We start from the raw sequence: 24,463 nt of genomic DNA on the forward strand, positions 1-24,463 counted from the left end.
CGCATCCTGGGCAGCAGCTGTTCAGCTTGGATCCGGGCGTCGAGCTTCCCTTGTCCTGGGCCATGTCCGTTGAGGTAGGCCACAGATCTTCTGGAATCCTCCAAGACGCGTAACAACGAAAACTTCACCCTTGAGGGGCGTAGAAGAATTCCGAAACGGGTCCCCGTTATCAGAAGTAGAAACGGTGGAGCTTGAGGCTCGTTAAAACTGAAAAAATGAGAAAATTCTCCTGAAAAAGCGTGAAAACGCAGTAAAAGCTCGAGAGCTAAAGCACGAGGACTCCCAACACTTGAACGTGAAGTAAAAATCTGAGGATGGCTGCCGAGGGGCTTAGGGAGAGGGCAGTCATTGGCTCAGAGATCAGTGATTGGTTACTACTAAGAAAGACAGATCAGAAATGAAACTGATGCTGAATTTTTCTTTACCGAGGATTCCCAGCCTGACGACGGGGAATATTCATGAGCATGTGAATCCATGCCAGACCCCATGCTGGAGAACTATGAAAGGCTCTACTTTAGGCACCTTATACTTGGTGTCTAAAGCTTTGGAGCTGTGCGCATCTGAATGAGGTTTTCCCCAACGTGCTAATGCATGTTCTAGAACACAACTCCATGGGAAGTGGATTTTTAGACTGCTGAGATGGCAGTTTACCATAAACACCAGCCATTTCAGGCTTATCCTTAGGCTTTCCAAGGGCTGCATGGCTTTCGCCACAATCTCATGAAACACCATAGATGGTGACGGAGCGGTGTTGTCATCTGTATCTGTGTCAGAATCTTTGGAAATATTTTGTTTCTTTGTCGAAGGAGCTGAATCCTCGTTGTCAACTAGGTTGGGGCTCTTGCAACCTAAAAGGTGATGTAGAAGAGTCAACCGTGGTAGACAGATGGTTTGGATTGTAAATGTTGAAAACCACAGGTCCATGCACTTGGATATTAGTTCAAAACCAGCTGTGCTGGAACCGGAGTTGTTTGAACCAAATTGTCCTAAGACTGAGGAGAAAATTGTGGCAAAATTTGAGGTGAATTCACTCTCATAGGAGTGCTGAATAATTGTGATCCGGAGGAACTGCAAATAATTGAGGCATCAAAATCTTCAAAAACTAGAATGGAATTATCTTTTTGACTCTCCGATACCGAATCAGAGATAGGTGCAACGGATGATTTTTTTCCACTTGTGCTTCCTTGGAGAAGTCGGTACCAGACTGGATCTGGAGTGAGAATGTTTATGCCTCTTATGAGAGTACTAATGTGACTTCTTCGGTACCGAGGAGCTTGAGGGCTCAACTGCGGTAAGCGAGGATAAGATGCTGTCCTTTGGCACCGAAGAACCAGAGGTTTTACATGCAGTAGCTGACTTGGCTGTAGCATATACAGGGGAATCGGAAGGTACTGAGTCAACCCTGGATGCATGCACCTCTTTGAAGGAACTCTTGCCTGTCGGTTTACAGAGGCATTAGAGGGTTTTCCTGGTACCATAATAATGTTGTCTGGTGTAAATAATTCTTCCCGTACCGGGAAGATTTTTTCAGACCCTTTCCCAACTGGAGGTGCTAAAACGTTCCCAGTGTTTTCCTACCCAGAGGTACTCGGGTGACCACGCCTGGGTTTTCCGCCTGAACGGTCCAGTGAAGACAGCGGAACCAAGGAGGCGTTATTACCTCAGCTGCCGAGAAATGCTTCCGACAAAGGTTGCACTGCTTGAATCCTGTCGCATACGTAGAGGGAGGCAGCGCAGCACCCTTTGACTTCTGTCGGTTCCTCCGCCCTGAAGAGGAATTACCAGGCGGACCATAGACCATAGGCTCAAAGAAAGCGTGAAGGCAGGGTAGGCTGGGAGGGGTGATGAAGAATATGTGTGAGGAACATCCAATCGAAGGAAGGTTACCAGGGGTAAGTATCTTGTTATTCAAATGGATTGTGTCCTCCCACGTATTCCTCATCTTATGATAGACTCCCAAAGAAGTAATTTGGGTGTGGGAGTACAAATTAAAAACATTTCTAATCATGGACCGAATGAAGGACTGCTTTTGCAAACTGTCCTCCCTGACTGGAAGATGAATATAGACAGTAATGTCTATCATAAGTGTGAACAGACCAAGTGGCCACTGAACAAAGGTCTTTGATTATTACACCTCTTTGAAGAGCAGCAGAGGTTGCCATGCCCCTTGTGGAATTTGCTCTTTGGCCTTCTGGCAGGTCGTTGCCTGCTAATCTGTAACATTCACCAATAGCCAAGAGGATCCATCTGGATATTTTTTTTTTGTAACCGCTAGACCCAATCAGTATAGCCAATGAATAATTGGTCATTTTGGCGAAAATTAGCCATTCTAGATATGTAAAAACAGAGACCTTTTTGGGTCCAGTCTATGTGATCTTTCCTCCTCCTTTCCCCGATGGGGAGGTGGATAGAAAGTTGGTAAAGTGATTTTTCTTGCGACAAGTGAAAGTTGGAGATTACCTTAGGTAAGAAAGAATGTTTCACCTCGAGAATAACCTTGTTTTTATGGAAAACTGTATGTGGAGGTTTACAGGAAAGAGCCTGCAACTCGTTTAACCTGCACGCTGACGTTACTGCAATAAGCAAAACAGTTTTGAATGTTAAAAGTCTTAATGCGCATGAGTGTAAAGGCTCAAAAGGAATGCATGATAAAAATGATCCCATACAGGGATATTGAATGGAACCTGTGGAATTACATTAATAAGGCCAAAAAGGACTACAACAATAAGAGAAATCAGAAAATATTAATCCTCCTCTGAACAGCGCTTGAAAATAGCTCCACCAGGTAACTTCTAATTGTACCAATCTGTAGCCCCAGATTTGCCAAAAGTAACAAAAAGGAAAGCACCATAGGTGTGTCACTTGGAAAGGGATCCACATTCTTATCCCTGCACCAGCTGCTGAACTTGTTCCAATGACAGCGGAACAAAGATTTTGTTGCTGGCATTCTGACTGAAAGCAAAATCTCCATTACGTCATCCAGGAGGTCACAATCCTTGTATCTTAGCCTTTCAGTCAGAAACCATGCATGAAGGCTGAGTGTCTTGGCTTCTGGATGGAGAACTCAACAGTCCTCTTGCGAGTGAAGATCCTCTCTTTGTGGAAGATGCATTGGACGGCAGATGGACATGTGGAGAAGGTCTGGGCATCATGTCCTCTTGGCCCAATCCAGAGCAATTAGGATCATGGATTTCCCGAACTTTCTCAACCTCCTGATCTCGTGAGGAATGACTGGGACTGGAGGAAACACATACAGGAGTGTAAACTCCCAGTCCATCACAAACGCGTCCCCTAGAGCTCCTCTTGGCACTGGGCGCGAAAGATCCATTCAAAGGGTCCCCCAAAGGGTGAAGATCTCTTGAAGGACTTCATGAGCTAGTTCCCACTCGTGGGAGACTGTGCTCTGCCTGCTCAGAGCGCCACTGCCGCGTTCTCCTCTCCGGCTAGGTGAAATGCTGATAGAGATTCCTTCTTGAATTCCCTGCAGAGTGGGAGTGACCTTACACCTCCTCTCTTGTTCAGGTAGTACATTGCCACAGTGTTGTCCGTCATTATCAGGAAATGTTTTTCCCGGTACAGAGGGAAGAAAGGCCTTCAGCACTAGTCTGATTGCCCTCAGCTCCAAAAGGTTGATATATAGCTTGTACTCCGATGGAGACCAACGACTGCTGATTGTCACATCGTTGGTGTGGACTCCCCACCCCGTGAGTGATGCGTCCGTCACTACCGTTATCTCCAGCCATGGCTGCCAAAAAGATTCTCCCATGAGAATGTTGTCCGTGCAAGCCCACCACAGAAGGGTCTGAGAGACTCTGCTTGGAACTTTCAGGTGGTCCGACATTCTGTCTGAAATCTGGGACCATCAAATCCTGAGATGCCATTGGAGGGATCTCATTCTCAGGTGAGCCTGTAGCACCAGGAAAATGCAGTATGCCATTTGACCGAGCAGTCTAAAAAAAAAAAAAAAAAAAGAAAGAAAAAAAAATAATAATCGAAGGCCAGAAGTGCTGGGCACTCTGGAATTTGGCAACCATCTGCAGAATGTGTTGAGCTCTCATCTCAGGTAGCAAGGCTTTCCCTGAGGAAGCATCCAGGACTGCTCCAATAAATTGGAGTCTTTGAGATCATGTGGAACTTCTTGTAATTGAGGGGGAGGCCCAGTCTGTGGAGAGAGTGGCAGGTTATGCATGTTCCTGGGCTTGTTCAGGTGAACAAGCCCTGATCAGCCAATCGTCTAGGTAGGGGTAGATGTGAATCCCCCCCTCTCCGGAGACTCATTGCCACCATCGCCATCAACTTGGTGAAAACCCTCGGCTGAACTGGAAACTGATAATGAGAACCGCCAACCTCAGCTACTTTCTGTGCTTGGGATGGATAGGCACATGAAAGTAAGCATACTGAAGGTCCAATGACACCATGCAGTCCTGGAGTTGGAGAGTCAGAAGGATTTGGGAAAGGGTAACCATCTTGAATGTGTCCTTCCGGTGGAACTTGTTCAAGTTTCTTAAGTCCATGATGAGTCTCAATCCTCTGTCCTTTTTGGGAATCAGGAAGTATGGGGAATACCAACCCTTGTTCCTTTCCGCTACAGGTACATGTTCTATTTCACCTTTCCCCTAGCAGGGTCAAAAGTTCCTGCACACAGAGCGGATCTGGAAGTTTGAAAAAGCTGTTCCCCGGTGGATGATCCTGAGGGCTTTAATTTTAAAAGGAAGGCAGTAACCTTGGGCTACAGTTTCCAGTGCCTAAGCAAAGTCATTCCTTGCCACTCATTCAGATGCTAAGTAAGTCTGCCTCACACCGGAGTCTTGTGAGTCAAGGCCTCAGAGTGATTTTGACGTGGCTGAAGCGGCGGCTGATGGTAAAACTGCCACAGTTTGGGTTGGCTTAGCACCTCTCCCTCGTTCTGCACGAGGGAATATTCTCTGAGCCCTTTGACCGGCTTGTAGAATCGAAAGGACTTACACCTCCAGGAAGATGAGCTAGAGTTGGAGTGTTGAGGCTGTCTAATGGCGGCGCTAAGGGATTTAGCCACCGCCTTTGAGGTCTGCAGCTTTTCCAAACTCTCATCTGCCTTGCTGCCAAGCAACCTCGAGCGATCAAAGGGCATGTTGAGTAGTCTAGCTTGCACATTTGTTGCAATCTTGGATTTCCTCAACCACACAAATCTGCCTAACACTGTGCTAGCCGCCATGGATCTGCTGATGCTGTCTGCAGTATCCAGACCTGACAGGAGACATTCACCTATTGCCTCCTTACCATCCTTGATGATTGCCAGAAAGCCGTCCCTTTTCTCTCCTTTTGGGATGTGGTCAGCTGTCACAGCTAGGCAGTCCCACAGGGTAAAGATAAACCTTGACAAAGTACATGTTACATTAGTTTATTTTAATGCCATACTGCCAGCAGCAAATCCCTTTCTTGCCCAGGCATCCACTCTCTTATCATCCATATCAGGAGGCTTGATGGGTACGCCGACTGCTTGGTGGATGTAGCAGCCTGAACCACCAAACTTTCTGGTGTTGGATGCTTAGTAAGATACTCTGGGTTGCTGCTGGATGGTCTGTATTTTTTATCAACATTTTTATTCACTGCAGCCGCAGTTTCTGGTGTCTCCCAATTTGCGGAGACCCTTTCTTGGAATGCCTTATGAAATGGCAAAATTGGATGTTTCTGGGGACTCTGGTCCAAGATATTGGTCCTGCCATCCTGCTCAAAAGAAGGAGTAGGCCTGCTCCAGCCTAAAAATTCTATAACCTTACTCAGTCTCCTATATGAGGAGTTAGCATGGTCAGTAGAATCTGCCTTGACAAATTCGAACTCGGGAGAGGTATCTAACTGACTGAAGGTTGTCATACAAGTCCTTTAATCTAGACTCATCAGAGATCAGTTCATCTGGCACATTAGGGGTGCCAAATTGTAACCCAAATGGTGATGTGTTATCATCTGAAGGTTGTTCCTCTTCATAGATTGCTGATAAAGTCTCTTTTTAGGGAAAGGTTTGAAAATCTTTTCCTGGACTACCATTGCTTTGAAAATTTCGAAGTAATCGTCAACAATGACTTCGAAGTCGGTATCGCATTTGTCGGCGTCAGCACTGGTGTCGACGGCTCTGGCGCAGACACTGACAGCGAAGGCGTCAACGTATGTTTCTTCAATGGAACTCTCGATGGGCTGGGTTCCTGACTCGTCGAATCCCTTGACGATTTCTCATCAGATCGAGATTTTTCTCAATGCATAACCGGCTTAAGGCTCGGTTTCGAAGATTTTGTCTTCGACTTCCCTTGATCGCCTTTTTGCAGATCAACAAAGACATAGGCTTTCTGCTTGTCCATCGAGGGGGTCGAGGCCACATTATCGAAGATTTTGAGCATTTCATAATGAAAGGCATCCGACCTTGCTGGGAGTCTGATCTAGTTGCATACCTGATTACCTCAGCCGAGGAATCACTGGAGGTCAAAGGTGACCAATGACCCGTTTCTTGGCCTTCTTCAAAGAAGATGATGAAGAATGGAGTGATGGACTACTCGATCGAGACTGTTTTGATTTTATTACGTCGAGAAGAATCCCTTGACTCATCAGTCTTCCTTTTAGAACTTCCAAGGAGACTTCAAAGGCAACCTCCCGACCACCAATTTACCTTTAAATTCCCCAAGAGCCTGTCCGCCATCGCCTGACAAGAGCCACAGTCACGGTGACTGGTACCAAGACCATAGACATATGCAGTGGGGGTCGATGAAACATCTTCGATCCACAGTCTTGGCACGTCTTGAAGCCTGTCTTAGGTGTTCATTGAACCGACGGGAAGACCTTTTCAAAACAAAAATAGCAATCAAAGTCACAGAAGAACCAAAGCGTGACGTCATTCTCTGGAAGCGTTAGCTGAGAAAAACAGAACTGAAGTCAACAGGCGCTGCATGCGCTACTTATCCTGATGACGTTGAGAGTCGAATGGAGTCCCTCGAGGGACATCAACGAGAGGGCACACAAAGCCCCCTGTGAAAAAACAAGAAATCCGAAGCTGGAGAGATTATTATTATAAGATGAGGAATACGCGGGAGGACACAATCCATTTGAAATATGTATAGCTCTTAGAGTCTCACCATTTAAGAGTACAATGAACACTGCCATTACGTAATCAGATTTGCAGTTCTCTACCCAGCAAAACATGTGGTGGCCCAGCCAGTTTCTTTACTTTTGTGCTTGAAAGGTGAATTTGCTAAAGCATAAATCCCCCACTAATTCTCATGAAGGAATAAGAAACGTTTCTTGAAGGATGATCACCTCAGATGTGCTAAGAAATGAGAAGATCAGCTTTGTCCATTTTCTGTAGCACCCCTGCAATAGCCAATGATAGAAGCCCTGTGTACCTCCAAAAGGAGCCAGGTGTCAATCTGCTGATTCATAAAGTATTGATCTGTGCAATAATCATGCTTTGTAGGACGACTGACTAATCCACCAGCATCTTCCTTCTGTTGGTTTGCACTTCTCTCTTCCAAGATGGCACTCACACATTTAGAGTGTACAACTTCTAGCATCATAATACATTCAGGATTACACTAGAGATCTTTCTTAAAGCTCTGATTTTAAAGGGTTCCTCCAACATCAATTCTCCATTTGCTCGGGAGTTATGATAGTTGTACGGACCACATAGTTCCTGTTCATGACTTTTGGGCATCCTATTGTTACTGCAGTCATTATTTCTGGTTTGATCTTTACCGTCTTTAGGACTTCCATTCAGGCATTGTTTCAAGCAAGCTTCTTTGCACTAGGCATGAACATACAATTGCCCAGTGTTGGCTCAGGTTCATTTGATCTGGTCTTACTAACCTGGCTCAACAGGGATTGTGTCCTGTATATAAAGGATATTAAACTGGAAATCCATATAGGCCACACGGTCCGAACACCAATTGAAGCCAGTCTTCAGTGTGGAGGCCATTTTGGAAGTAAAATGTAGTTTAATTGCTGAGGCGAGTAGCTCCGAAGCATGCAGCAATGCGGAAAAAACAGAACCGAGGTAACGGGCAGCGTGCGTGCCAATATAGATCAGCATCAGCGTCACAAAGGATGCTACCGAGACCGTTGAGGACCAAGATTCGACGCTGCAGGACACTTGACCCTATGAGAAAAAATTGACAAAGCAAGCTGCAAGCAGACTTGCATATCAAAGATGAGGAATACATGGGAGGACACAATCCAATCGAAATTTACATTTTCTATTGTTCTAATGGATTTTCTGATTTGTTGTTTTTACTTTACAATTGTCTCCTCCTTAGGCTAACACCTGCTTCAAATCTCACGCAGACATCAACGTCTCTCCTCATAAAATTGAAACACGGTTACCTTCTGCTGGTAAAATCAAAGACTCCTCCTTCCCCCGCCAATGCAGCAGGGGGAAATAAAAGGGTGGGAACATAAGATCCTTCACTCCTACGTCGAGAGAGCTGAATGGGAAGCCACATTTCGGCCCTGCACACACTTGTGTGCATCTCCAGCAGATTCAGCCGTACTCCCTCAACGGCTGGAGCTGAAGTTAAAGCACCACCTAGAAGACACTGTGGAGGAGAGGCATAGAAGATTGGTTGAAGAAGCAAAACCATTTAACACCAGAGGTAAAAGGGCTGAAAGTGGTGGCCAAAGAGAAAATAGATCAAGAGGGGAAAGGAGTTAAGCCACAGTGGAAAGTGATAGTGTATCCCCCAACCAGAATTATCGCATAGTTTCACATCTTATCATACACAGGAGCCTTTCCGCATTCTGCCATCTGTCTCTTGCCAGTTAATCCTTGCTGTTTTCACCCTTTCCGAGCATTACTAATCTCAATGCAAATTACTCAGTTATGAGTGGAATGTATGCTTTATTTCAAACTATAGTATACTGTAAAGCATACAAGTTATTTACCTGCAACTTCAGCATGGGTCTTGCATGGATTCACATGCTCATGAATATTCCCCGTCATCAGGCGGGGAATCCTCAGTAAAAAAAAACAAATAAAACAAAAAACAAGGAGTTTAGCATTAAACTAAAAGTACTTGTCTTCTCTATAGCCTCTCAGTGTCCTTGGGGGTCATACTGTCCCTAGCCAGTGACACTCATCATCCTAAACTGCACCCATGGTGGCCATCTTCATATTTTGTAGCACACTTTGAGTGGCAGTATGAACAAAGAAGAGCCAGAGAGGGGAAGTTGGGATGGTTTGCATGTGAATCCATGCAAGACCCATGCAGGAGAACAAGAGTTACAAGTAAGTAACTTGTACCTTCTCCAGCATGGGGTGCTGCATGGATTCACATGCTCATGAATACAATTACACAGCGAGGTGAAATGGATCAGAAACAAGCATTGAAGAATAACCCAGTGCCATAGAGACTGGGCTTCCAGGTAGAGAGCGGGGGAGTACGTCCTGCCCTGTTTGATGTAAAACAGGGTGGTGTCTGTGAAGACCCACACTGCCTATCCCAGGAGCTGAGGTTTGCAAGAATTGGGGGCCCAAAAGACGGCCTGAAATTCCAGGACAATTATGTGCAACTCCTTTTTTTCCAGGAGCCAGAGCCCTCTGGTGTGAGAATATCCTGGGTGGGCTCCCCAACCATCCAGAGAGGGTTTGGTCGTGACTGTAGCCTGGTAAGGAGGAATCTGAAAAGGGACCTCCCTGAATGAGGTGTGGATGGACTGACCACCATTGCAGGGTTGGAAAGAATGCCCGATTGAGGGCGTTCTTGTCTGGTCATGCGCCTGTGACTTGCTGCCACCAGGGGTCTCATGTGAAGCCTGCAAAAGGGGAATGCAGGAAGACATCATACAGAGCAGGGACTTGATTGACGGGACTGTTGCAACGGCTGCTGCTGACAGCCATTGTACCTTTCGCAGGATGGCCTTCATCCTCTTTTCCTAGGGGGTCATCAGACACAAGACTGTTGAGCTAGGCGCCCAGGAATAGTGCATTCTGAGATGGCACTACGTGGGACTTCGGATAGTTGATCCTGGATGGGCTGCAACAATGGGAGCGACACCTATAAGTCTCCTGGGTGGTGGAATGGAAGGGTGGTGTAACCCTTGGATGATCTGGAGACTCTCCCCTACGGGGAACAAAAGGATGGCCTCCTCTGCTGCAGGGTCCCCAGAGAGCGCGTCATTTGTGTCGGTCTTCATGGCCTGAAGAGAGTCATTAACCGCTTATCAAAATAGGGTGTCCCCATCGAATGGCATGTCAATGACTTTGGTCTGCACATCTCATTTAAAAATTTGTACCTTGGCATCAGAGAGCCATACCATTCCCCGTCTGGCAGAAGCTGGAGTCCACAATGTTGAGAGCAATGGTGTGGTAGGAAGCCATTTCGCCTTCCTGGAACAGGGCCAAAGCTTCCGCCTTTTTAGGATGGGTCCTAGATTGTACCGCAGCTCCCCTTCATACCTAGACAGGATGGTGAGGGCATTGTCGGCCTTGATGGTGGAAGCTGCCGTGGTTATGATGCGCATCCCTGCAGCATCGAGCTTCTTGCCCTCCTGGTCTGAAGGCCCCATGGACAAGAGGAGCTGAAGGACCTCTTTCTGACGGCAGCGGAATCTACTGAGTCCGGAGAAGGCTGAGACCTGAGGCACCTAGGGGCAGAGTCCAGAAGCTGGTATTTCTTCTCCTACCAGTCACGCTTTGCCAGCATGGTATTAGGAGCCTTCATTACTGCCAAGCCATCTTCCCATAGGTCATCCAACAAAGGGACCAATACAATGACTCCTGCTGCTCAAAGTGGAAACCCTCCTTCATTTCTGGCATCAGGTTGAAGAATTTGGCAGCTTTCCAAATGGAGTGGAAAGAGCCATTTTCGTCCTGGGGAAAGACCCGGGCGGGCTTGACATCTGGAGTTTCCCCATCTGTGGGAACATAGTCAAACTCATTTGTACGAGTACCGGCTGTGTCAGTGTCTATGCCAGTGTTAGTTTGAACTGGCCCTTCCGCCACGGTAGTTAGAGCTGCTGGGGCGGACCAACGGATAACAGGTGCCTTTGGGAATTCCAGAGGAGTAAGAGTAAAGAGCGGGACAGCCTTGGTGGACCTGGGCAGGAATTACTGAGGCACGTCTCTCACCAGATCAGAGCCCTTTGGAAAGGCGGAAAAAACTCAAGCCTACGGAGCAGGAATAGGTGCCATTGTCGTATCATTGTTGGAACAGCTGATAAGAGGTCAAGGAAGCAGAGATACCCTGGGCGTGGTGACCGTCAAAGAGGTTAAGGTTGTTAACGAGCCCTTCGGGCTAGCAGCCTTCGAAATAAGACTTGAATACGCAGACCGAGTCGACAGCAGGACAGTCGATGGAACCGGAGACTGTTCCTTGGATGACTTGCTCGTCTTCAATGACAACCTGTGCTTGGATGACGAGGCCAGTGATTTTCTCGCAGATGGAGGCAACCCACCAGCTGCTAGGCTAACCGCTGACGGAGTCAACAATGGTGACCAATCCTTCTCAGAACTGGGTTGCTGAGACCGTTGACAAGACGGGAAAATTGATGAGTGGGAATTCGCCTTCTTGTGGATCTTCACCAGAGAAGCACCCTCAAAGGACCTCGACCTCTTCTGATCAGAGGGAATACTCTCAGTGGACAAGTTGGCCCGGAAAAGGCATGAATACACCCCGATGCAGCGTTCAGAGGCCTTATCTTCCTCAATCCTAGCCATCAACCTCCAGTGGTGTGGTCCTTCCAAGTCTTTGATGAAAAGGATTGACAGATCGAGCATCCGTTTGTATTGTGGTCGGGATGAAGATAGTAAATGCACGTGAAGTGTCGATCCTCGAGGATATTCTTCAGGCTGCAGCTTTCACAGGACCTTAAAATGCTTTTCTTCATGGCATCTGCCATTGTTGAGGTGTAGGCTCAAGCCTGACCCTGTGGCGCCACGGGCTGAAGAGCCGACAGTGGATTGTAGATTTTTGCTGTCAACTGGTCACCGCTGCCTGTAGTAGCCATGTGACGGTTGACAGCGAAGAGATGGGGAATTTCTTAAAAAAACAGCAACAAAATTAGGATTTTCAAGGAGTGAAGCATGAGCACACTCAACACTAGAAACGTCTGGTAACATCTGAATATGGGCACAAGAATTGGAGCTTAGGAGGAGTGTCATTGGCTGGGGCTAGTATGAACCAAAAGACACCGATAGGCTATAGAGATTAACAGTTTTAAGGGAATATTCATGTGCATGTGAATCCATGCAAGACCCCATGCTGGAAAATTGGTTTGGTGCAGCAATGCTGAAGGAGTACAGGGCACACCAGTGGTAGGTTTGTGCCAAGCTTATTTTAAGAAAAAAGCCTGACACGGCATGAGAGGATGCAGTTATTACAGAAACATATGCAACCATTATTGAAATATTAACCATTACTCAGATCAGCAGGAGATAGGAGAAAGACAAAAGCTTGCAATATTCTCATAAAAAAACATTCCAAACAGAACTGAAACCTTTGTCAAACCCAGAATTATAAATCTAGATTTCTTATGTAGGGAGTAGTTCCCCTTTATGCCCTCTTTATAGCCAAACACATGTTATTGTACAATCATTAAGTCACTCCAATAAAAGATCTTCTGGCCTTGTTATTATTTCCACACACTAAAAACTAATACAGGAAAAACCTTCCACATTTAGGACAGGTTTTAAGAGACCATCACAAAGCTGTACTAGGACCAACTTCCTTCCGGTGTTAGTTCCAATGGCATCCATTCTGTGAGTTTCAAAACAAGGACTCCCTCTAATGACAAAGGCATTTGTGTTTTTAGAGAAGCAGCCACACAAACACAATGTTAATTTGAACAGAGTGGGAACATGATTTCACGAAGCACTCCTTAATTGTCACATGAGAGGGCAGACCAGTGCATTAACTACAAATCGGTCATTTTAATGTATATTATAAGCCAATACCCTTCATAAACACATATGGCACCTGAGATTGATCACCTAAAGAGGAATTGGATGATAATATATCAAAGTTACATTACATGTCTGGGCCTATAGGCTCAAGTGGTGGCAGAAACAAAAACAGAAATCAGAACATGGTTTTCTTACCTTTGTGGGCAATGGACCAGGCAAAGGACCCATTGGCGAGCTAAGTGGTGTTCGGATGACTGGGGCAGCCAGTGGTGTCTGAGCAGGTGTGCTGGGTTCGCTGCTGCTGATCTCGCCATATGATGCAGAGGCAGAACCCGAGGCCCCTGCTGTCCCACTAGACGCTGCAGAGGTAGTGGTTCGAGTAGGCTGAAAACAAAAATCACAAAGGATCATTCCTGTTTTTTTTCCCAAGCTCTTGCGAGAACCTCATCTCAAATTTAGACGTTCACTAAACTGTCTAGCATAATCATGTCGAGATCAATTACTGAGCATTATCACAGGGATTAAAATGGGACCTAGTTCTAGTTAATTGAATTTTAAAAAAGGCCATTTGCTGCAGACACAACCAATTCGGACTTCTTCCCGCCACGTTCCCTGGCTGCATGAAACAATGCAGAGTGAAAGCACCCCGGTTTCTACATAAATATGGCTGACTATTTGCATCAGGTCTAGTTCTGATATAAAATGTGTCGCTACAGTAAACAAAAGCATGTTAAGTGGTTCCTAATGGTGTTAGACTACATGGCATAGCTCTGTTGACTAAAAGAAGCAGGTCAGCGAATCAACAACTAAACGTGAAGACTTGCCCACTTTGGTCTTAATATGGTCTCAAAAACGCTACAGAAGAACAAGTTACTTCTTACCTTGTAATGTTCTTTCGACGGGATGTTCCTCCGACGTATTCCTTATCTTTGATAATACGTTTCCAGCTTGCTGGCCTCGGAAATTGTTTCTGTAGAGGGCGCTGCGCGTCGACGTCCGCCGAGTCGATGTCCCTCGAAGGCCACCGTATCGGCGCCGACGTCACCATGCCCATAAATAGCCACGCGCTGCGTCCGTTGCTCCGTTCCGTTTTGTAGCATAAGAAAGGTCATGCCTGAATTGGTTATTGACCTTGAAGGAGCGTAAGCTGCAACCACAAGGGAAGTATCACTGCGGGGATGGATGGGAGGGGCGATAAGGAATACGTCTGAGGAACATCCCGTCGAAAGAACGTTACAAGGTAAGAAGTAACTTGTTCTTCGAAGGGATTGTGTCCTCCGACGTATTCCTTATCTTTGATAGACTCCTATAGCAGTGGCATGTAATTGGAGGTGGGAGTGAGAATGTTATGTATCCCTTTAGGGATGGACCGAATGTAATACGGCCTTGCCAAATCTGGTCTCTTGACTAGTGGAGGAATCCAGATTGTAAAATGTTGTGAATGTATGTGCGGACGACCATGTGGCAGCCGCACATATGTCTCAGACCGGTACCCCTCTTTGGAGAGCCGAGGAGGCTGCGATACCCATGGTTGAATGAGCCCTGAGATTTTGGGGTGGCTCTTTCCCTGCCAGTTTGTAACATTCCAGAATGGCCAAAATAATCCACCTGGAGATGGCTTGTTTTGTTATGGGTAGTCCCAACTTGTGATCAGAGTATCCTACAAACAGATGGTCTGCTTGCCTGATCCTAGCCATTCTGCTGATATAAAAGCTGAGAGCTCGCCTTGGGTCCAGCCTATGTAGCCTTTCTTCCTCTTTCCCCGGATGGGGAGGAGGGTAGAACGAAGGTAAGGTAATTTTCTGAGTAATATGAAATTCAGAAACCACCTTCGGGAGGAAATTAGGCTTCACCTGTAGGACAACTTTGTCCTTGTGGAAAATTGTATGTGGGGGTTTCCAGGAGAGAGCTTGTAGCTCGCTCACCCTTCTAGCAGATGTTAGTGCTACCAATAGGACAGTTTTAAGCGTGAGAAATCTCAGCGAACAAGAGTGAAGTGATTCGAATGGAGTGCCCATTAGGAAGTTTAAGACTAAATTTAAGTCCCATAAGGGAACCGGGAATGGTTTTGGAGGATAAACATTAGTTAATCCCTTGAGAAATTGTATCACTAGAGGAAGTTTGAAATACGATGGTTCCTCCGCAGTGCGCTTGAAGATAGAAAGCGCTGCGAGATAGCCTTTTACAGTGCCAACTTGAAGGCCTGAGTTTGCCAAGTAGAGTAGAAACGATAACACCGTTGGTGTACCACATGAAAAAGGGTCGATATTCTCTTCCCTACACCAGCTGCAAAATTTGTTCCAACGGCAGCAGTATAAAGACTTTGTTGCTGGCCTTCTGGCCGAAAGCAACACCTCCATGACGTCATCAGAGAGATCCCAATCCTTGTACCTCACCCTTTCAGAAGCCAAGCGTGAAGGTTGAGGGTTCTGGTGTCTGGATGGAGAACCTGACCTCCCATCTGCGAGAGAAGATTCTCTTTGAGTGGAAGACGGATTGGAGGACAGATGGACAGATCTAGAAGGTCCGGGTACCACGTTCTCCTGGCCCAATCCGGGGCAATTAAGATCATGGTTTTCCGGAATCTTCTCAACCTCCTGATCATTTGAGGAATAACAGGGACTGGTGGGAACGCGTAAAGGAGTGGAAACTCCCAGTCCACTACGAACGCGTCTCCTAGAACTCCTCTCGGGGGAAATTTCCTTGAACAGAACAGATCGCACTTCCTGTTGGTGCTTGTGGCGAACAGATCCAACTGAGGGGTTCCCCAAAGTGCGAAGATCTCTTGAAGGACTTCCTGAGCTAGCTCCCCCTCGTGGGAGACTGTGCTCTGTCTGCTCAGAGCGTCCGCTGTCAAGTTCTTCTCTCCGGCTAGGTGGACTGTCGATAGAGAGATTCCTTCTTGGATTGCCCAAAACCAGAGCTGCATCGCCTCTCTGCACAGTGGCAGTGATCCTATGCCTCGTCTTTTGTTGAGGTAGTGCATGGCCACCATGTTGCCCGTCATTATCAGGACATTTCTCCCCTGTACTGATGGCAGAAAAGCTTTCAGCGCTAGTCTGATCGCTCTCAGCTCCAATAGGTTGATGTGTAGTCTGGACTCCGATGGAGACCAACGATCGCTGATGGTCAAGTCGTTGGCATGGGCTCCCCACCCCGTGAGTGAGGCGTCTGTGACTACGGTCATCTCCGGCCATGGTTGCCAAAACAGTTCTCCTTTCAAGATGTTCTCTGGATAGGCCCACCATTGAAGGTCGCGGGCTACCTTGTCCGGAATCCAGAGGAGATCTGTCATTCTCCCTGAGAATTGCGACCACTGACTTCTCAGTGCCCACTGAAGAGATCTCATTCTCAGACGAGCCTCTGGCACAAGGAAGATGCAGGATGCCATGAGGCCTAGCAACCTCAAAAAGCCGAAGGCTGGGAGACATTGGGCATTTTGAAACTTGGTGACCATCTGTAGAATATCTTGAGCCCTCACCTCTGGTGGCGAGGCTTTTCCCAGGGAAGTGTCAGGACCGCTCCAATGATCTGGAGTCTCTGTGATGGTATCATCTGTGACTTCTTTAAATTGACGGAGAAGCCCAGTTTGTGAAGGAAGTGGCAGACAATCTAGATGGGCCTGGGCCTGTTTCGAAGATACAGCCCTGATCAGCCAATCGTCCGGGTAGGGGTAGACGTGGATCCCTTCCCTCCTTAGACTCGCCGCCACTACCGACATCAGCTTGGTGAAGACCCTCGGGGCGGAGGTCAGCCCAAATGGCAGAACTCGAAATTGATAATGAGAGTCGCCAATTGCGAACCTCAGGTATTTCCTGTGTTTGAGATGGATTGGCACATGGAAATAAGCATCCTGAAGGTCCAGAGATACCAGCCAGTCCTGGAGCTGGAGGGCCTGAAGGATCTGAGAGAGAGTTACCATCTTGAACTTGTCCTTCTTGAGAACTTGTTCAATTCTCGTAAGTCCAGGATGGGTCTCAGTCCTCCGTCCTTCTTTGGTATGAGAAAGTAGGGGGAGTACCAGCCCTTGTTCCTGTCCTCTACAAGTACCGGTTCTATGGCACCTTTCTCTAGCAGGTCTATAATTTCCTGCAAGAGGAGCGGATCTGGAACTTTTAGAGAGCTGTTCCCCAGTGGATGACTGAGGGATGTGTAGAAAGGGTAGGCAGTAACCCTGGGCAATGGCCTCCAATGCCCAAGCATCTGACGTTATAGCCTGCCATTCCGTCAGATGGTGAGTTAACCTGCCCCCTACATGTGTATTGTGTGGAAAGGCCTCACAGTGGTTTGGGGGCGGCTGATGCAGATGCAGAGGATAAAGAGGCACCTGCTGCTGCTGCGGCCTTAGTACCTTTGACCCGTCCACCTCGGGTAGATCTCCTTTGGCGTCTTTGAGCCGGCTGTCCTCTGCCTTTCCCGAATGCGGAATAATAGCGAAAGGACTTTCCTCTCCCAGAGGTTCCCGAGGGGCGAAAAGGGGTTTGGCGGATAGCAGCTCCTAAGGATTTTGCTGCTGCTTTAGAAGTCTGCAACTTTTCCAGATTGTCATCAGCCTTTTTTCCGAATAGTGAAAAGCTGTCAAAGGGCATATTCAAAAGTCTGGCCTGTACATCTGGAGCAAAGCCCGACTTTCGCAACCACGCATGCCTGCGGATTGTTGTACTTGCCGCCATGGCCCTGCTGATACTGTCAGCGGAATCAATGCCAGTTTGAAGTGATTCGCACATGGCATCTTTGCCATCTTTAATAATGTTAAGGAAGGCTTCCTTTTCCTCTCCTTCGGGTATGCAGTCAGCCGCTGATGAACCACACTCCCACAGTGTGTGACTGAACCTGGCAAGCGTACAGGTGGCGTTGATGGACTTCAACGCCATACTACAAGCAGAGAAGACTTTCTTCGCCATAGAATCGTACCTCTTGTCATCTCTATCCTGTGGGACAGTAGGGTAAGCGGTCCTACTGCTAGATGAAGTTGCCGCTTGAACCACCAGGCTCTCTGGAGTCGGGTGTTTTGATAAGCATTCAGGGTCAGCAGCCGCTACCCTATACTTGGCTGACAATCTTTTATTGACCGCAGGGATAACTTCAGGAGTTTCCTAATTAGATGTAATTTTTCTTTGTAAGGCTGCATGGAAGGGGACCACAGGGTCCTCCTGTGGACCTTTGTCTAATATGTCTGTTAGGTCATCCTGTTGAAAAACAGGGGAAGGCGCAGGCCAACCAATAAATTCAATAATTCTTGCCATAAGGGTTCTATAGGGTGTTTCGGCATATTCCCCTGGGTCTGGCTTAACAAATTCCACTTCTGGGGAAGTGTCCAGCCCACTTGCCTCATGTAGTGACTCCTGTAGGTCCTTCAGCCTTCTTTCCTCAGAGGTGAAATCCTCTGAAATAGGCAGTGTGGTCCTCTGTAACCCAAACATTTCCTGGTCAGAATCTTCCCCCTCTTCATAAATTGAAGATAGTACAGGGTACTCTGACCTCTGAAATGGTGTAAAACCCATCTCTAAGGCAGAAGGAGCCAAACTCGTCATTATTGGGAGAGAAAACATGGATGTCGTCGACGCCGATGCGACAGGCTTCGAAGGCGCCGAGAACCGCGTCGAAAAAACTGGAAGGGGTCTCGAAGAACTCAAGAGGATCGGGATCCTACTTGAGGACATCGACGATGGTCTCGGCGTCGTGCCAGAGGCCCTTGGAATCGCCGTTGGCTGTGGAGTAGCCTGGGTCTCCTCTTTCACCGGCGTCGATGTCGGCGTCGACGATGGTGTCGAGTCGATCGACCGACCGACGCGTCGAGGAACCCTTCGACAACGGCGTCGATGGCACCGATCCATGCGTCGAAGGAATCTTCGACGACTGCATCGAAGATGGTGCCTTCTTACCCGATGGCTCGTGGCGCTCTCGGGTGGAATGATTCGCCGGGTGCTGCGACTCGCGCCGTTTTGATTTTTTGGGTTTTTCACCCGGGGTATCACCCTCAGCTGTCTTCGAGGGGGTCGAGGCCGCGTTCTCGAAGACGCTTAACATTTTCTTTCTGAATTCCTCCCACTCAGCCTGAGAGCTGTGTTTTGTGGGACAGGAGACCCGTTCTGGGGAAACAGAAGACGACGAGGAAGGGGATCTTCGACGTCTCTTTTTTGAGTGTCTTGATCTCGACGAATGGTGGGAGCTACTTCGAGATCTAGAATGGGAATGTTTGACGGCGAGGAGACGAATGCCTCGACTCAGCCGAAGAAACCTTCGAGGAGGTTTTGACTGACTTACCTCTCTCAGGTTCCCCTTGCGCTCATTCAAGGCTTTCGTCGTCATGGACATGCAGTCCTCACACTCCGAACAATGGTGCTCAGCTCCCAAGCACCACAAGCAGATCCTGTGTGGATCCGTTATCGACATTTTTTTACCGCAGTCTCGACATTTCTTGAAGCCGGATCGCGGCGTCGTCGGTTTCGATGAAGATGCCATCGAGAACGAGTAGGTATTATTCGAGTAGATATAGAGTTATCCTGACTGAACTGAGCAACGACGTTCCGAGGCCCCACGAAGCGCGGAAACACGGAACTGAGCAACGGACGCAGCGCGTGGCTATTTATGGGCATGGTGACGTCGGCGCCGATACGGTGGCCGTCGAGGGACATCGAATCGGCGGACGTTGACGCGCAGTGCCCTCTACAGAAAACATTTCTGAGGCCAGCAAGCTGGAAACGTATTATCAAAGATAAGGAATACGTCGGAGGACACAATCCCTTCGAAGAAGTATTTTAAAGTGAGAGCATCACTCTCTTTTCAAATTGGGAAGGAGCCAAGTGCTTTCCTTCATTCCCAAGTTTCACAAGCGCTTTAGAATTAGGCAAGACTTCTGTTAACTGTGTTCTAAGCGCTACAAGAGTACAGGGGGAGGAGGGTTATAAAATAAAGGTGCAAATAACTATTTAGATGGATATATAGTAGTGCCTAATGATGTTAGGCTACAAGGCATAGCTCTGTCGACTAAAAGAAACAGGTCACCAAATCAACAACTGAACGTGAATACTTGCCCACTGTGGTCTTAATCTGGTCTCAAAAACGCTATAGAAGAAGTATTTTAAAGTGAGAGCATCACTCCCTTTTCAAATTTGAAGATTGTGTCTTTGGTGACTATAGACTTTTTTATTAAGATATATATAGCATTCATGCAGACAATGATGTCCTCTGTGTTTGTACCCACAGTCAGAGAAGAAATATGTTCAATAAAAGCACTCTGAAATAGGTGGAGTTCATTACGTCTGCTGAAGATGAAGGGATCATGTTAAAATTCCACAACTTGGCAACCGAAATGCATTGCCAGTCTCCGACACACAACTAAATTTAGTCTGGTTAAACGAGGTCCATGTAACACCTTCTGCAAAATCAAAGAATGCCCTAGACGTCTCATGTTCACAATTATCGGCACTTGGTTATGAAAGACTACAATATCAAAAAAACTATTCCAGGGTAATGACTTCATCAATATTTCAATTGAGATTAAGGTGAAGTCTTTGTTTGCACCAAAAAACCTGCAAATGTTCAGCGATAGGGAGGATATTCAGTTTGTCACTGTTATACATATTGTTATGTAAGATTGTGTGCAGTACCCTTTGGGAGACTACAGCAATCTTGACCTCCTAGCAATAGGAACCCAACCTTTGGTTTAAGTCTGTACTATACAGGTTGTTAGTGTGGCTGAGCAGCCAGGCTTATCTCAAGATGGGTCATTGTCAGCAGTAGGGTTTTTACACAGAAATTCACAGTGACAAGTATTCAAATAAACTCTTACGCTCAAGGTTTCTTGATTAAACAATTAATTTTTTTAACAGTCAGTTCAATAAGCCTTCTTCAGAAGGGAGCAATATATCAGCAACACACACATACACTTCAAAATACACACTCCTAGTTTCTATAAATCAGCAAGTACCCATTTGGGATGGCACAGAGATGGTTCCTACACCCTAAGGTGAGCTAAATAACTAGGACACTGTGGACATTAATATATCACTGGTACATTAGAGCAATACTGAGTTGGTGTCAAAGAAAAGGGTTTGGGAATAAAACTAATGTTAAAACAAATATTCTGAAGCAGGTAAGTACTTTTTAACCCTCCAATGCAAAGTAAAATAACCTTTTCCTGGAGGAAAGGTAAAACACAAAGTTAGAGGTAAAAAAAGCCTTTCAGGGAACCAGGCCAGTCAATGTTAATTGAGCACAAGTCTAGGTGAGCTTCTTGCAGTTAAGTAAAAGTATTGCACAATGTTTTAGAAGTCTTCGTAGAAATAAAGAATCACCGTAGGGCCACAAGCTGGGAGGCTTGTAAGAGGCAAAGCTGCAAGCAACTCTGCAAAGGCAACCAAGACAAGTCTCAACTGAGAAATAACAAGGCAAGTCCACTTAGTTTTACAGTACCTTTGGTTAGAAGAAATTGGTTCCAGCTGGCTTCTGTTCCTGTGTAGGTCTGCAGATCCTGTTGTTCCTGGGCCCCAGTCGTGGGGAAAAGAGGGAGGACCTCTGGGGACTCTAGCACTACAAATTGAAGCTCAGCTGCAGGAATGGGAAAACTTCAAATCAGCAGCACTTAGCGGTTTCAGCTCCTCACATCTCTAGAAAATAGCAACACCGCGGTTCTCGGATACCACTTTGGACTTTCCTCGCTTCTGGGGTCCAGCGGTCTGTTGAAGTGGCTCAGGCTTGGGCAGTCCTTCCTGGGAGTTGGGAGGATCTTCCCACCCAATCATTGATTGGTAGCTCATGAATCTTGTCTTGGCTATCTTAATGTAACAAAGGAGTGCTTAGCTAGGCTTTTACTCAATGTTATGCCTGAATTAACAGCTCTTGATGCTACATTATGTCACAGATGGGAAGCATCTTTGCTGTCTTGGGAAAAACTCTTCTCTCGATTTGGTATGAAGTAAATATGAAAAAATGACCTTCATGGTGATTCAGAATCTTAGTCCTTGCGCTCCCTCCCTTAAAACTGGTTGGGAACGCCTGCATTTGCAGGCAGATCTGAAAAAGCTGACTCAAACATAGCTGCCCCTTCAAGAACTTTTAAATGATGGGACTATATCGCGCATTTGTGTGTTCCTCCACACCACCAGCCTCCCCTCTTTGCTCCTACGTCACCAACTGCGCACACCCAGTTCCTGATGACACATACAGGCCGTTGTGATCAAGTGCATGCTTTTACCAGGGATGGCTTGTTGGGTGTTGTGAAGGAGAAAGACCAAGGAGTAATAACCTGAATCACCATGAAGGTAAGATTTTCATTTCTCTGTCGTGCTGCTCTCCTTTTCCAACTGGTTGGGACCAGACTGAAAAGCCCCAACAATAGTAAGGGAGAAGAGAAAGCATATACGAGATTCAAGCAAATTACGAAACACCTCTTGCCCGAACCTAGCATCTTTCCTGGAAGATGCACCAAAAGCGTAATGCTTGCAAAAAGCAAGAGTAGTAGCCCAAGTAGCAGCCTTGCAGATTTCTTCAATAGGGACATGCCTAATAAAGGCTACTCATACTGTCTTTGCTCTTGTAGAGTAAGCCCAAGTCTCTGCAGTGCTGAAAGCCCCCTCACGTTGTACGCTTTTGCACTACATGAGACACACCACCTGGCAATTGAAGATTTTACAGCTGTATCACCAGGAGAAAGACCACAATACGTGATAAAACGTTGGCCTGTTTTTCTGAACGGTTTGTTTCTATGCAAATCAAATTTTAGAGTTCTTGACATGTCCAGATTATGTAAGGCCTCCACGGCCAGTGAAGAATGTGTTCTTGGATGGAAACCGGAAGGAAAATCTCTTGGTTCAGCTGACATTTCGAAACCATCGTCGGTATGATGGAGTGTACTGTACGAAGGAATACCTTATCCCTGTAAAAAAATCAGATAAGGCTCCTCAGATACCAGAGCCTACAGATCTCCTACTTTCCTTGCAGATGTAATGGCTACTAGAAAAAGCAGTCTTCCATGTTAAGAGATCAATCACACAATAGGGAATAGGTTGAAATGATGTGTGCACCAAAGCTGACAAAACCATTCTCACAACTGAAGCTTTTAGTTCCCATAGTCTGCTCAATTTGTCCGCCAATTGTAACTAATTGGTTATTGATAACGCGCTTAATACCCAGAGGTTTCTAAGCGCGGAATCAAACCTGTGTTGCTCTGCAACGTCTTGCTTCCAAGACGAGAGCGTTGCCACTGAGCTATCCTCCCGAGAAAGACGTTCTTCTTTCCCTCCAGATGGAACGCTATCAGAGAAAGATTTCCCAGGCCCAAAACCATAACGTTTCCACTAGAATAAAGAGAGGGTGGGAGAGAATCACTCCTTGTTTGCTCACATAAAACATCACTGTGCTATTGTCTGTAAAAATCTTTGCCACCTTTGCCTGAACTGATGGAAGAAATTATTTTAGAGCATAAACAATTGCTTTCAGCTCCAGGACAGTGATGTGGCCTTTCCTCTCCTGCATTGACCAAAGATTGAGCCGTCAAGTCTCGACAATGAGCCTCCACCCACCCGTACTCGGCGAGTCCGTTGTTACTACAACCTGATGAAGAGAAAACCTGACCAACAGATTGCATGTAAACAAATTTAATGTGAACGTCTTTTAGAGCTCTGGGGTTGTAACCCTACCAGTTATGGTCACCACAAATGTCCTGTAGGTACCAATTCTGGTAATCAGTATCCGGGGGTCCCTGAAGCCTAATTCTCCCAAGTGGAGGAAAGGCTATTAAGAATACATGGGATTGTGTGCTGACTGCCGTGTTAAAATTACAGAATTCAATAAAAGCAGCTCATATTTTGTAAAATGTGAGGCGGAGGGGCGTTATGTTTTTTCCCCCCAATGTTAATGCTGTATCTGCATGCAGCACTCCTAAACAATTAGGGGGCAACTCTCTCAAATACCACATTTTCTGAGGACTGTGCAGCCAAGGCAGCCGCTGCGACCTACTACAAGCATGGCGGCATTCCAGATGCAACAGTGTTTAATGCAGTGCTGTAATAGGCAATAGGAAAGTGCTTTTTCCTGCGTGTCTGTGTTATTACACTTGGGCATACAGCCTCCCTTCTGAGGACATTTTTAAACAAATAGCCTTGTGTAACCAGGTAAACCAAGAGCTGGCAAACCATTTCATTTATTTTTTACCAAATGAAATGCTTATTCGTCCTCTCATTCTACACCCACTCCAATTTTTAACACTAGTCCAAGTTAAAAAAGCTCAATATTGACCACAGACTTCCAAACACCATCTGGCAAAACTTCAGAAGTTGGGAAAATCCAAGTTAACCAGCAGCCACGCCAATCTCCAGTTCTGCAGGTACGGTTCGCTCATCTTGGCAAACCTGCTGTGCTACAGACAAGAAGGAAAATGGAAGAACCACTGTGAAGAAGCTGGACAAGAAAAAAATCGGTTGATGCTGGGATATGGTGCAGCTGCGCTTTTCAGTGTCAGTACGTTTCTGGAATAAGATTTAGTCCGTGCCAAACAATCACAGTTCGATAAGAAACTCCTTGGAGTCCAAAGAACAGATCATTAATGTTCTTCAGTTTTGTAATGATAGGCCTTCAGCTTTATCAGAGGTTGCTCTGCCAATA

At 46.5% G+C, this 24,463-nt stretch overlaps 1 protein-coding gene across 6 annotated transcripts in view; it reads right to left on the reverse strand.

Moving 5' to 3' along the window:
* DCTN1 (dynactin subunit 1) overlaps positions 1-24,463 on the reverse strand; it is a 1,327,898-nt gene that overhangs the window by 768,828 nt on the left and 534,607 nt on the right. For all 6 annotated transcript variants that reach the window (XM_069632341.1, XM_069632339.1, XM_069632344.1 and 3 more), the window contains one exon: positions 13,052-13,240. In XM_069632341.1, the coding sequence (XP_069488442.1) occupies positions 13,052-13,240 (189 nt within the window). The remainder of the gene's footprint in view (positions 1-13,051; positions 13,241-24,463) is intronic.

The sequence above is a fragment of the Ambystoma mexicanum genome, chromosome 6q (assembly GCF_040938575.1).
Source record: "Ambystoma mexicanum isolate Mex_15411 chromosome 6q, UKY_AmexF1_1, whole genome shotgun sequence".
Lineage (NCBI taxonomy): Eukaryota > Metazoa > Chordata > Amphibia > Caudata > Ambystomatidae > Ambystoma > Ambystoma mexicanum.